The 13,650-nt window shown below is 39.1% G+C and overlaps 1 protein-coding gene and 1 non-coding gene across 6 annotated transcripts in view; both read left to right on the forward strand.

Moving 5' to 3' along the window:
- NSD2 (nuclear receptor binding SET domain protein 2) overlaps positions 1 to 12,712 on the forward strand; it is an 88,878-nt gene extending 76,166 nt beyond the window's left edge. For 4 of the 5 annotated variants that reach the window (XM_026064536.1, XM_026064534.1, XM_026064535.1 and 1 more), the window contains 9 exons: positions 139 to 295; positions 1,142 to 1,347; positions 1,816 to 1,919; positions 2,155 to 2,424; positions 2,520 to 2,636; positions 4,680 to 4,821; positions 5,530 to 5,636; positions 7,444 to 7,648; positions 8,591 to 9,734. In XM_026064536.1, the coding sequence (XP_025920321.1) occupies positions 139 to 295; positions 1,142 to 1,347; positions 1,816 to 1,919; positions 2,155 to 2,424; positions 2,520 to 2,636; positions 4,680 to 4,821; positions 5,530 to 5,636; positions 7,444 to 7,648; positions 8,591 to 8,859 (1,577 nt within the window). In that variant the 3' untranslated portion in view covers positions 8,860 to 9,734. Of the gene's footprint in view, positions 1 to 138; positions 296 to 1,141; positions 1,348 to 1,815; positions 1,920 to 2,154; positions 2,425 to 2,519; positions 2,637 to 4,679; positions 4,822 to 5,529; positions 5,637 to 7,443; positions 7,649 to 8,590; positions 9,735 to 11,166 lie in introns of those variants that run through there. The other variant, XM_026064537.1, reaches the window with a different exon arrangement.
- Positions 4,413 to 4,543, forward strand: LOC112965580. The gene has a single exon (XR_003253344.1).
- Positions 12,713 to 13,650: the final 938 nt, after the last annotated feature.

Below are 13,650 nucleotides of genomic sequence, written 5' to 3' on the forward strand. Positions count from 1 at the left end.
CCAGCATGTTTTTAACTGTTTTTTTTTCTAACTGAACCTACCACATATGTATCACGCTGCTTTAAACCTGGTTGGAATGCAAAGCTTTTTTTTTGTCTTGATGTTTTTCAATTTTTTTTTTTTTTTTTTTTCCTGAAGGAGGTAGTTTGTTGTGCTGCGAGTCATGTCCGGCAGCGTTTCACCCAGACTGTTTAAACATTGAAATGCCAGATGGGAGCTGGTACTGCAATGACTGCAGGGCAGGGAAGAAACTCCATTTCCAGGATATTATTTGGGTTAAACTGGGAAATTACAGGTCTGATGAACAGATTTATTTTGTTTATTTTGCAATAATATTGGCATGCTTTAATTAATGGTCACACCATTGGTTGCTTCTGTAGGCCAGCCTTGCTGCGCACAGATTTCTCATTTCTCCGCTGAGCAAGGGACCCCATCTCCCTGGCAGCTTTCCTGTTCTTAGCGCCCCTATTTAAAGAGTTGAAGGCTTCATAACTGCTCTCTGCCAAGGCATTACCCATATGGGGCTCCTTGTAGCTTCTGACTTAGGCTTCCAGTGTATGAGCCTTCAACCCCTTTTGTTTCAGAGATCTTTTCAAATAATTAAGCTTGTATAACTTGTAATTGGGTAAATTACTACCTTCCTGTGTGAGAGAGAAGTCACTCAGGTTGTCAGTGTTTTAGACTTCATTAAGATTTGAGTGCGATAGAGATGGGGTGGGGTTTATCCTCCAAAGCATTATTAGCTATTATCAGCTGTCTTTTGATCTTTGACAATTACAGTAATTGCAGACCTTGTTAGAGGTGTTGATTAGGTTAACCAGATGCAAGGAGCTGTATATGTGTGCTTGTCTTGCAGGCAGGCAACAGACTCCTACAGACTTGAGTGTAGGGCTTTCCTTTTCTAGCCCAGTCTTCTCTCATTGCCTACTGAGTGGGGGGAGGAAGGGATTTTAAATCTGCCCCAGGGTTTTTTTGATGAGGAACTTAATCTTGTTTTGATCCAAGCAATGTGGGTTATTTTCATCTTATACGTAGAAGTAATAATCAATTACTGCAGTTTAAGGTGATTTTGTTAAACCATCTCTTGCAGAAAGAGCTTGACTAAACCATTGTGTTTTGTTTATTTGTACTTCTGTGCTAGATGGTGGCCTGCAGAAGTKTGCCATCCAAAAAACGTTCCCCCAAATATCCAGAAAATGAAGCATGAAATCGGAGAATTTCCTGTGTTTTTCTTTGGTTCTAAGGATTACTATTGGACGCACCAAGCGCGTGTGTTTCCATATATGGAGGGAGACAGAGGAAGTAGATACCAAGGAATTAAAGGAATTGGAAAAGTCTTCAAAAATGGTACAAAACTGGAAGTAAACAAGAATAATCTTGTGATATACTCACTTTGCTTTCTTCATACATGGCCTTGGGCCTCTTTATGCAGGTCCATTTTATTCAATAGAAAATTGGTTTTAATGTCCAGGGCAACAGTCACTATTATTAACTTGAACTGGAAGCATTCTTTTGACTTGTAAAAGATTAGCATCTAATTGAAGTTCTTTCTGTTGATTTTGGCTTTCTGGAAAGCAAATGATGAGAGTAACTGGAAGACAGAAAGAGTAGAATTGCTAAGTCTGTAAAGAGCATTAACACTCTAGAAGCATAGTTTGCAATAAAAATTAAATGGTTTAACTAGAAAATTGAAGATACTTAATTTGCAGACTTGCATAGGAGTAGGCAGGTCTGCCTGCCAGGGAGTAATCCTCTTTCTTGCATTTCTGTTGATAGAACTATCTTTTTTTTTTTCTTCTTCTTCTTTTTTTTTAGCTTTGCAAGAAGCTGAAGCTCGATTTCGAGAAATAAAGCTTCAGCGAGAAGCCAAAGAAACTCAAGAAAGTGAACGTAAACCTCCACCATACAAGCACATTAAGGTAGGGTTTGAGGAGATTATGCTAGATATTCAAGAGGTCTAAACTAGCACTGAAGAGGTGAGATTGTAATGATGTATGTGTTAGTAATTATTCTTCTAGGGTCATGAGACCATGAAATTTCACTTCCATTTGAGCATCTAGTGTTGCAAAACCAAATTAGTAACCACTGTAGTAACTTTTTTAATAAATTCAAAGTTTTAAAGTGATATTTAAACTATTTTAATTTATTATCCAGGTGAATAAACCTTGTGGTAAAGTTCAGATATATACTGCTGACATTTCTGAGATTCCCAAGTGCAACTGCAAACCCACAGATGAAAATCCTTGTGGCTTTGATTCTGAGTGCCTAAATCGGATGCTGATGTATGAATGTCACCCACAAGTTTGTCCAGCGGGAGAACGGTGCCAAAACCAGTGCTTTACAAAACGTCAATACCCTGAGACAAAGATCATCAAAACCGATGGGAAAGGGTGGGGTTTGGTTGCTAAGAGGGACATAAAAAAGGTATGAATCATTCTTGCTTAGCAAAGAATTGATAACTTGTGCTGCTCTCTGTGGGTTTGGTATATACTTTACTAGTGATACCTTGTATCCTTCAGGGAGAGTTTGTGAATGAGTATGTTGGTGAGCTAATTGATGAAGAGGAATGTATGGCAAGGATCAAACATGCACATGAAAACGACATTACTCACTTCTATATGCTTACTATTGATAAGGTAGAGTATTTTAAATTTTCTTCTGTCGTTTAATTGTAACGTAATCTTGATCTTCTTTCCACCTTTTGATTGCCTTGGTAGGGCRCTCAGCTATGTGTGTTGTTCCATAGTTTCATATATTGCCAGTGTTGTATCTTCTGTGCCTGCTTGCTCCATTCTATATAGATATAGATGTGTAGGTATGTACAGATGTCACATTAGTTCTGTTTCATGTGAGAAAGCATGTATTAAGGTCTATAAATTACGCTTTGCTGCTTGAAATAAAGTACAGCAGAAGTATTTATCTGCCTGGTCTTAAGGGAAGGTATGAATTTTTGTGAAATAGTAAGGATGCAATTTATGTACAGTTGAAATAATTACTGTTAGCAATACTTTTACTAAAATTAAACTTAAAAATAAAAGATTCTCATTCGAGAGTAGTATGAAATATTGTTGTGAGACTCTGTCCTATTTTGGGCATTTAATCTGTTTTTCAGCTACCTGTCCCCTTGTTCATTTATAGCAAAACTAGGCTTATGCTTTTGTGGAAACCCTTTCCTGAAAGTATCATCTGCATTAGTAGCCGGCTAGCACCCTCACAAATCAGTTCTGGCCAATGCAGCGAATTAATCTATGTCCTGTGGTTCTCTGTGCAGCTCTGAGTATTTTGCTCCTGAGAAAGAGAAGAAAATGGGAAACAGGGAGCAGGGGGGTATTGATTACATACATGTCCTTTTTGTATTGCTTCACCCTCCAAACAGCCACATAGGAAAAAAAAAATCCCCAAGCAAATTGGAACTGGCTGTCAGTTCTGCATATTTTTGCAATCCCAACCACCTTTCTTGTGCCCCATATTGTAGTGCTGTGCATCTCTGCAGCTACTGTGGTCGCTTGTCCTGTAGCCAGGTGTTACTGCACAGGAGTTTATCACCTAAGACACATAACATCTTGTCTGCTAAACTGACACACAATGTTAGTATGTTAAATATATGAACTGAACTTGTATTTGATTCCTGCTGTAGTTAATAAATGACTGCTGTGGTTCTATTTTTCAAAAATGTCCATGCCATTCTTTGCTTGAGCTGTGCATGCAGTTAGAGTAGCTGTGTCTGTGTGTGTAAATGTCCTTCTAAGGCAAGTTATTGGGCATTTGCCAAAGCAGTCACTGAATTTATATGTACGTGTAGTCATGACAATTACATATGTGCATTATAAACTTAAATTAGGAGGAGGAGAGTGTAATAATTAAAATACCTTTTTCTTCTGGATAAGATACTTTTGAAACAGCACTAGGATGCAAAAAGCAGTATAATTTTTAACTCTGCAACTTACGATCAATTCTTCATCCACTGTTCAACCTTCCAAATGAACTATAAAGTTGTCATTCTGGCTCAAAGATAGAATGGTGCTATATTTTTCATAAATAAGCAAAACTTTCTTAACCAGCCCTGCAAAGAATCGTAGTTTCAAATCTTCTGGCTATTTCAAGATTTTTTTTTTTTTGTCTGGTATGTTTGGAATAGATAGAAATTAAAAGGTAATTGTGTGCAGGGATAGGATTTTTTATTTTTATTTTTTTAGTTTACCAAGAGCTTGTTTTTGTTTAAACTAGGCTGGTTTGGGGAAGGAAAGCTGTTGAGAAACTGCAAGTAATCACACAGTGACTTGGTAAATACCAYAGAGCACAGTATTTGTAAATACATAGCAGTCTTTTGAATACAAAGTGAAAGGTAAACAGACTGAGTTTGAGTTTGGAGGCTTTTTGGAGGGAAGGGGTTCTTTAACGTCTCCACCACARTGCTCACAAGAGCGTTCATCCTGCCGTGTGGCTGAGATGGGTTCTGGGAAAATGTGAGCTAGATCATAAGTATTGCTTTGGGAGTGTCGCATTCCAGGCCACATGAGACACTACAGTTTTCAATACAACATGTCACACTGGTTTGCCTGTATGCTTCTGGGTAGCAACACCATGTCTGTTTTGAATGTAACTACTGAAATAATTTATGGAAAACTTTTTTTGTGGGGGGGAAAAAATGTTCATTCTGTTGCTGGTTTGATCTCCAGGACCGTATTATTGATGCTGGCCCCAAAGGAAATTATTCTCGTTTTATGAATCACAGCTGCCAACCAAATTGTGAGACTCTAAAATGGACAGTAAATGGAGACACTCGTGTTGGCCTGTTTGCTGTGTGTGATATTCCTGCAGGTATATAAGCTTATGTTGCTTTTGTTCCAATTCACTAAGTTAAACCTTTTGTGTGGTTATATTAAATGAGTGGAACAGTCATGATTTAACTGATTCAGTGAAATATTTTTGTAGAGAGCTCCACTCACAGAAGAGATGCTTTGTAGTCTTCCTTTTACCATAATGTTTTTAGTAGTGAATTTCTTAATAATGAGTCCTATGGTAGCTCTTCATTGCTTGCTTGTAATGGAATCGCAAGAGCCTTAGTTAGTATCTGTGCATTCATACTGTCTTGTCTGTCAAAAGAGTAAAATACAGGTTTTGTTTTAAAGATCTCAAACAGTATTTCTGTATCTTTTTTTTTTTTTTTCAAGTGAAGATAATAAACTTAAGGAGTGGGTGAAGGAGGATATTTCAAAATACATATATTCTGGTGTGTGTGTGTGTGTATATTTGTGCATGTGTGTGCATGYAGACCAGACACATGCACAGTTTTATGAAGTCAAATCAATTTATGTGAAAATGCATAAGACATCTACTGGCATCTAATTAGTCACTGTCAGTGCTTGTGAGCTCTAAGGGGGGGAACCCTAGGATGATAGATCAGCAAATACTGACTCAACCACAAGAGAGATGTTGAAACCTTTATTTGTTGTGTAATAATTTTGGAAGACTTCCTTACCTTGTCCTTCACTTTCAATAAAAGGGTATGTTTTATCTCTCACTCAGGGACAGAGCTGACTTTTAATTACAACCTTGACTGTCTGGGCAATGAAAAAACAGTCTGCAAATGTGGTGCCCCAAACTGCAGTGGATTTCTTGGGGACAGACCAAAGGTAAGTAGTATGTCAAGAGAATATGACAGTGTCTTGTCAAACTACTAGCCTTGTTTTTCTTTCAGGGTATGTGTTGGTAGATCAGTTTTATGTTACAATAGGGGCAGCTACAGCAAACACAGCAACCTCCTCCTCTGGTGTCAGGGAGGGGTTAACACTGCATAAACAGATGCTGCCTGTCTGCTGAGGAAGAAGATTATTCTGTTTCCCTTGCTGGGAGGGTGGAAATCTTCTTTGGCCAACAAATTCTTCAGGCATAATCTTAGTGCTAAAGCATATGCCCTTCTAAGGGAGAGGTGTAATGATAGAGCAAGCTCTACCACCTCTTGGAACACCCTGAAATACTTTTCCCCACCTTCTCCTGTGGCAAATTAATTACCTTAGGTCCTGAATAAGAAATATTGCTAGCTATTGGCACTAGCTTTTGGAATCAAGAGCATAAAGAAGTAAGAGGCTGCAGAGGGATTAACCCTTCAGTTGATTCCAGTCCCCTTTGAAGTGGGACAGAGGGGAAGGGGTCTGGCAGCTGATCGCTGATAGAGTAAGAACTCTGGCCGCTGGTGCTTGTGCTAAGCTAGAGTGAATTCAAGGGGAGATGGTAGGACAGAACTGAATGTTCATTGAGTAAATCCTATCCTGCAGAGCCAAACTATAACCCATGGGGTTATTCTACCATTGCCATTTATATTTCCCCCATCTGAACATTAAAATGTGCGCTAGATTTGTTAAAGATCTTTCAGCTGAAGTTCAAATGAAGAACAAAAAATTTGAGTTTTGAAATCTAAATATAAGGAAAAAAAAGTGTCAAATGATATCAAGAAATGGCCTGCGTGATTCATGTCAGCTTAATTTAAAAACTGTAATCCAACAGAAGTTGATGGGGCTTTCTGAAGAGCTGACATAGGTGTGTAAGGGAAAGTACAAGTACATTCTCAAGAGATAAAAATCTCACTTGTGACTATAGAAAGGCTGCACCTCAATATGTCCTTCACACTGCTCAGTAGCAGATGCTGCAGAAGGTGGACTTATAATCTCCAGGATTCACATAGCTGGTTTTTTCTTACAGAAGAGAGGCTTAAGTGGGATTTCACATAAGCTTGTGATCAATTTATGCAGAGAGCCATGAAGAAATAAAATGTTACAGTTCAGTTTTACAGGACTGTTTGTACTGGTAAAAAGAATGGGCTAATTTTAAAGAAAGTAGGTAATAATTACTGGGGTGAGAGGGTGGGGGAGGATGGTTGAGATGTTGAAAAAGCTTTGAGAATTAATTTTGTGTGATTCRGTGAAGGAAGGTTAAAGCGCAAGCAACAGAATATCAGATCAAAATAGGGATATGGTTTGATTTGTTCTTTCTGGCATTACGGGCACAGTCTTAGTTCCTGGAATTCTGCTGTCCCTTCCTCAAAGAAGAGAAGTGGATGCTAGTTTTAATAAATCCAGCATAAGCATACACAACTGGAAGAGAAAAAGAGATAYTGAAGTGAAGTGATAGTTGGTGCAAGAACAAAATGGGGGTAAATTAACCATAAGTAACTTAGATTGGAAATTGAAAGATCTTTCTTCAGTTATAAGAAATTGGAAGAGCTTTCCAGTAAGGAAGAATTATAGGGACAAGAGTTGGTTTCAAGATGACTTTTAAAAGGATTAGTGCGTTTTTCATGAACATGGATAGGCACCATAAGGCCTAGGGCAGGTCTGTACCAAATCAGATTTTTGCCTGTATGTGCTGTCTGCAAGGCATGCCAACAGTTTTGCTAGTTTGTTGCAAAACTGGCATTTACAGATATGCAACTTACTCTTTTAGAATTCTTCCACTAATGCCTCAGAGGAAAAAGGCAAAAAGACCAAAAAGAGAACAAGGAGACGTAGAACGAAAAATGAGGGGAAGAAAGAATCTGAAGATGATTGTTTCCGTTGTGGTGATGGAGGCCAGCTGGTGTTGTGCGACAGGAAATCTTGTACTAAAGCTTATCACCTCTCCTGTCTTGGTTTGGTGAAACGTCCTTTTGGTGAGTAGGTTTGCCTCTTAAACTTGTGTAAATAACTAACTTGCATGTACCTCATTTATTTTACTGGAAACTTCTCAAAAGTTTCTTTTTGAAAACRTATTTTTTTCTGATGGGGAGAACTTCATTTCTGCATAGTGTAGGAGCTATTCTTGAGTATGGAGACACAATGATGGTGTTTGTCCTGCCTCTCTGGCAAAACGAGCCTTTGGTTTTAGGAAGGCGCGTAACTGAGTACATGTCATCCAATAGGAGCACTGTGGCTCTGTCACAGGAAAGTTGATTATATCTGCTAAGAAATGTATGACACCAGTTGAGTTCAAGATCCTTTGCTAAAAGAATAGCAGCAGCATCTGGAATAAGGTGAGTAAGAATATTTTAAGGGCAGTAGACAATCAGGCTGCAGTTGCTGATACTACAGGAGCTACCTGGTTCCACAGCCAGGAATGTCAGGTGGGATGTGAAGAAGTGAAGCAGGCAAAGTCTGTTATCCCAGAGACAAGTAAAGTGATGACCAGGAAAATATGCTGGGACAGAAAGGAGCATCTGTAGATAAAGCACATGAACTCTTCTTGAGCAAAACTTGAAACAGGTGAGTGGTGTAATGGCAGGCAGCAGATCTCTGCATACTTGAATATTCTCCTAGCTCCCAACTTCTGTAAAATGCTATGGAGTAAAGCCTGAATAATTTCTACTAGCTTGACGTCAGTGCTGTATTTGAATGAAACTACATCAAGTCAGCTACTTAATGCTGTCAGTTGTGCTTTACAAGTAGGATGTAGAGCTTGATTTTTGAGATTAGCCACAGTAGTTGCTGTCTCATCTTACTTCTGTCAGGAAAGTTGGTATTCATTGTTCAGATGCTAAAACACAAAACTTGTTTAAAAGATTATGACTTTTTTTTCTTCCTGGTAATTTTTTTTTGTTCTTTGTCTTTAATCACAGGAAAGTGGGAGTGTCCTTGGCACCACTGTGATGTTTGTGGCAAACCTTCTGTTTCTTTCTGCCACTTCTGCCCAAATTCTTTCTGCAAGGAACACCAAGATGGGACAGTACTAAATTCTATGTTAAATGGACAGTTATGCTGCTCTGAACATGTTCTTGGGGTGGATTCTGTTGAAACTCAGAAGCCTGAGAAACCCCGCAAAAAACTGAACAAGTTGAAGCCTAAGAGAAAGCAGAGGAACAGATGGATGAGAGCTGAATGCAAATAGTAATGGACTGCAGTTTCTACTGCCAACACTATCTTGTAGATAAGTTGTGAATATGACCAGGGAAGGACACAATTTTACATATATTCTGTAAAGGTTACATGGGGGGGGAGGGGGGATTTTTTGTTTTGTTTTATTTTTTGTTTTATAAATCCACTGAGCCAACCACAGCAGTCTTCTGCTGCTTCTGCACTGATAACGAACTGTGGCAAGCATAGTTCAGAAAATTTCAGGACAAACCAAACTTATTACTCAGCATTACAGTTACACTTGAATTGTTACGAATGTAAAAGGTTCCCTCCAGTATTCTTTCAGATTGGAGGTAGGTTAAAATCAAACCAGGTAGGCATAAACATAGGTTTTGAGATAGTGTTCGTCAACCAACAGATGTTTAAAATAGTATATCTTTGAAAGAAGTTATTAGCTCTCAAGTTCTTTTAAGTAAAAAATGGCTTGGTCTGTGGTCCCAATGAGATTAGCTTGCCTTGCGTGTTTTTGAGCGAGCGCTTGAATGCCGTTCACAATCCTGGTGCGTATCTCACTATAACCACACACATAATTTGTTTGTGCTCTTATAAAATAGCTCTCCGGTGATTCTTAAACAAATGTTTTTATAACCTTCCACCAAGAAATATAGTGCATGGTGTGAAAGGCATACCCTGTACCAGAAAGGGGAAATCTTACGTTGTAAGAGATTTTTTTTCTATACTGTTTTTTCCTGTATTTCATTCCAGCAAAATAGAAATGACTTGATCTTGCAGAGCTGTACAAGTCTGGATTAAAGGGACATTGTCTTGCAATCTAGGCCCAATACTCTAGGATTTTTGTGTCTTAATAAAAAATAAATCGTACGAAACCTGTTATTTGAAAAGATATTTGATTTCCCCCCCCCCCCTTAATGTCAAGTAAAACTCAGAGGCAAACATTGCTTTGGAATACTTGAGATCCAAGCATTACGACATTGTGATAATGTTTAAAAAAAAAAACAACACAACAATGAACAAAAAAACCCACAAATGAAACAGACGGTGAAACTTGACTAGCTACTGAAGTGCAAAAAATAAATTCAAAACAACTAATTAAAACTGAAATAGATTTTTTTTTGAAGAAGCAGCACGTAAGGAACAATTTTAATGTGAAATTCAGCCTGTTTTCCTTTAAATACAGTTTATGTAAGACTGGCTACTTGACTTGGCAGACTGAAATCATTCTTTATTTTTTACAAGCTCTGCTCTTGACTATCTTTATCGCCACTGTCTTGTTTGAGCAAAGCTGTTTTGAATTCTTTGCTCCTCTTAGGTTCTCTCACTTGCAGTGAGATAAATATACAAGATTTAGTTAAATGGAAATAATATTAGAACTAGGAAAAAATGGTAAAGAAAAATGTCTTTACCTGTTTTCTTCCCAGTGCATGACATTGATACGTGATTAGGCAGTGTTACAASTAAGTTTTGACTTGTGCCATTATTATCTAGCCTATGTAAACACAATGTGCGCCTTCATGTCCATTTAGTAATTTGTGTATGTTCTAGCTTAGTTTGCCTTTAATAGTGCAGAAACTCTGTGTAGCCCTTTGGAAAATGAAGCCTTGCTATGTCATAAGTGTATGGTTTTTTTCCAAAATATTTTTTGAGGATTTGATTGCAGATTTAGATTTTGGTTTTATTGAAATCCCTGTTTGTTCCCAAAACATACATACTTTGGTTTTATTAGAAGATTTGGATTGAAACAGGTTTCAAATGTACCATTACTGTGCCCTGAACTCTTTGGTTTCTATATTGTAACCAAACAACTATTTTGTTCTTTTAATCAATTTTTATAAACACTTTTGGGAGTTGAATTAATTTTCATAAAATAGTTCAAAATGGGGGGGGAAGTGTTATATATATGTATTTTTAAACAAACTGGTATGCCAAGCCTTGCACTTGAGGAAAAAATTAAGATTTCTTTATCATATTTGAGGGGAATTTTCCCTCTGCTACAGATATTTGTTATACCAAGGCTGAACCATAGGCCTGTGCCTAGAATCAATGCCAAAAAATTGTATTATATGTGTTTCTTTTACACTGATTTTTTTGAGGGGAGAAAGGTGAGATCAGGTAGCAAAGCAGAAACCTTTTCGTGGTCACTTTTAAACAAAATGAAGGAATTTGATGTCATTGGGACCATTATTTGTTTGGGTACTATACCGTGTAAGGAAGGGTTTATAAGAATACCTTTAAATAAGTTATTATAAAATCTTACCTTAACCACTGCCTTTATAATTTGTTACATTTTTAGTCGTTTYGTTGCTTTTTCTTTGGTACATAGACGTAACAGCCCTGGCACCCTGGAACAGCGATGCCGCAGGCTTAGCAGGCAGACACCCACTTCCAGAAGCCACCAGCCCAAAGAGTCACTAGTTGGCACCGTTGCAGAAACGCCGTCGGCGGTGAGACGGATCGTGGAGCCTGCAGCTCCCTGCCTGCCTTTGAGGTGGGGGCTGCAGCACGTTGGTACGGCAGGCGGCAGCGCAGCCACCCGTTTTGTATCTGTCTGCGGGCAAATAAACATTTCAGTGTTCAAAACAGCCATTCGCAGCGCTCCCTTCCTGCCGTTAAATTCACGCGCGCAGATCTGAGCGAGCGGCTGCGTGACCTGCTGCTGCCTTCTACCTCTGCTCTGCTCTTCTGCTCCTAAAACCTTTGGGCCGGTGAAGCCTGGCATCAGCACCCTGCAAAGAGAGGTTTGCCCCTGGCTTGATCAGGACTTCATTCCTTCTGCTGATCGTGTACTTCTGAGACTGATGCTCAAAAGAAACGTGGACCTTATTCCTCCTTAGTACGTACGGCCTGCGCGATCTCATGAGCTCAGCTAAGTCGCTCGGAAGTGAGCCGGTAGCATTTTAGTTTCTGATTCGGGAAAGGGTTTTTTAAGAGTCCTTTAATGAAGGCTTCCACACCTCACTTGGCAGCACTGGGGAAAGATGCTGAAGTTTTGTTTTAAAAAAAGAAAAGGACAAAAAAAGAAAAGCTGTTTCAATATTTCCCTTCTTCCGTTGTTCAAATACCAGGGAAAACAACCTTGAAAAAGCAAGCTTTCTCATGATGCAACTCAGTATTTTTAGTGTTCAACAACTTAGACTTTCCTGTTATAAATTCACGTATATAACATCCAAATAAGACATATTTTGTGGCATTAAATTATGTACTTAGTGTATTGACCATTGAAGTAGAAAAGATGTCTTTCCTTTTCCAGTGGACTCTTCAAAACTGGTGTACAATAGGCAAATTCAAAATTTGTTGGTGCTTTATCACATGAGAAAGCGTGGAAATAATTTTCAGTTGAATATGTTAGATGTATTTTCATACAATCTAGGAAGAATGATCAAATTAAATGGCTGTTTTGTTCTGTAGCTTTGTATTCATGGTCAGTTTTTAAGGGCTTTTTTATTTGAATTACTTTGAAAAGCAAAATATCTTGAAAGACATATTAATGGGATTTTTCCACATTGTTGAGTCACATTATTCCATGTCTGACTGCTTGAGAAACTTCAGTGTTTTATTAAATATTAAAATTTATTCCTAGTTAATTTCAGAAGTTCTTATTTGGAATTCTTATTTGGAAAAACAGATCTATATAGTTATTTTTGCAGTAATCTTAGAAACAAACAAAAAAAGTGAAATGATACATACTATGCAAGTGTGTTTTGGCAGTGAGGGAGCTGGATGGTCTTTCATAGAGAAAGCTTGTGCTCCCGGACTTTCTAAAAGGCTCGCTGGCAGTTAAGCTTCTGTACAGGTGAATAACGACTGTGCTTTGGCTGGTTTTCACAGCTTTGTTTATCATAAATATATTGACATCTTAAATGTTGGCATCTTTTGCAGCCCAGTGTTTCCTATTAAAAAGCTGTTTTCTGTTGCTCATAATTTCACAAGCTTTAACTATTTTGAGTTGCAGTCATGCAGTCACATCAGTTCAGTTCATTTGGTTTCATTTAGCTGTCACTAATACTGCTCTCTTTGGTTCAGGCTTAAATTCAGCTGCATTTTTCTTTTTCTTTTTTAGCCAGTTTTTTTGCCTAGGTCTGGGTCTAGGTTTTGACTTCAGGTGTGAAATCTGTCTGCCAGAACCTCTTTTGGGGGGTTGTTTGTTTGTTTTTAGAACATTTCAGAGAAGTGAAGTGCTTCGATACTATTAGGAAAAATAACTTGTTTTGTCCATGCTAAATAAATAAATAAATAAATAAAATCCCTGTTCTACCGAGGGAAGCTGGTGCCCTGCATCAGGGTTGGGTCCTTTTGCTGCTCTTGTGAAAAGCTGTGGTTTTTGCCCAGGCAGACTGGTGCCTGCAGACCGAAGGGACCGCGCGAGTGTCCGCGGGCCCTCGGGGATGCTCTGCCGGCACCGTGCGCGCTCTGGCCCGCAGCCCTCGGGGCTGAACGGCGGAGGAGGGCTGCAGGGGTCAATCCTGGCAGCCGCAGACCCCCTCGTCCTCCCAGGCTGAGGAAACCCCACGCCAAGGCCGGGTTTCTTCCCAGAGCTGGGAAAGCCCCGAGAGCCTCAGATTTCAAGCAGGTCGATAAGTGTGAGAAGGGAAGGAAGAGTGAGAGTAGGAGGCAACCAGGATTCAGGGAGAAACCTAGCTTGGGAGCAGCTGGACGAAAATAAGCTTGAGTGATACTTGTAGGGCAAGGACAGGGCAGTCCCAAGGGAAGGGGTAAAGAGGCAGCTGGGCTGGAGCCGGGGTACTTAGCTGCACTACCCAGGCTGCTGCTGGTCCAGGTTAAAGGGCTACCCCGAAGGGAAGGTTCC

Source organism: Apteryx rowi, unplaced genomic scaffold (genome assembly GCF_003343035.1).
Source record: "Apteryx rowi isolate R43461 unplaced genomic scaffold, aptRow1 scaffold_22, whole genome shotgun sequence".
NCBI lineage: Eukaryota > Metazoa > Chordata > Aves > Apterygiformes > Apterygidae > Apteryx > Apteryx rowi.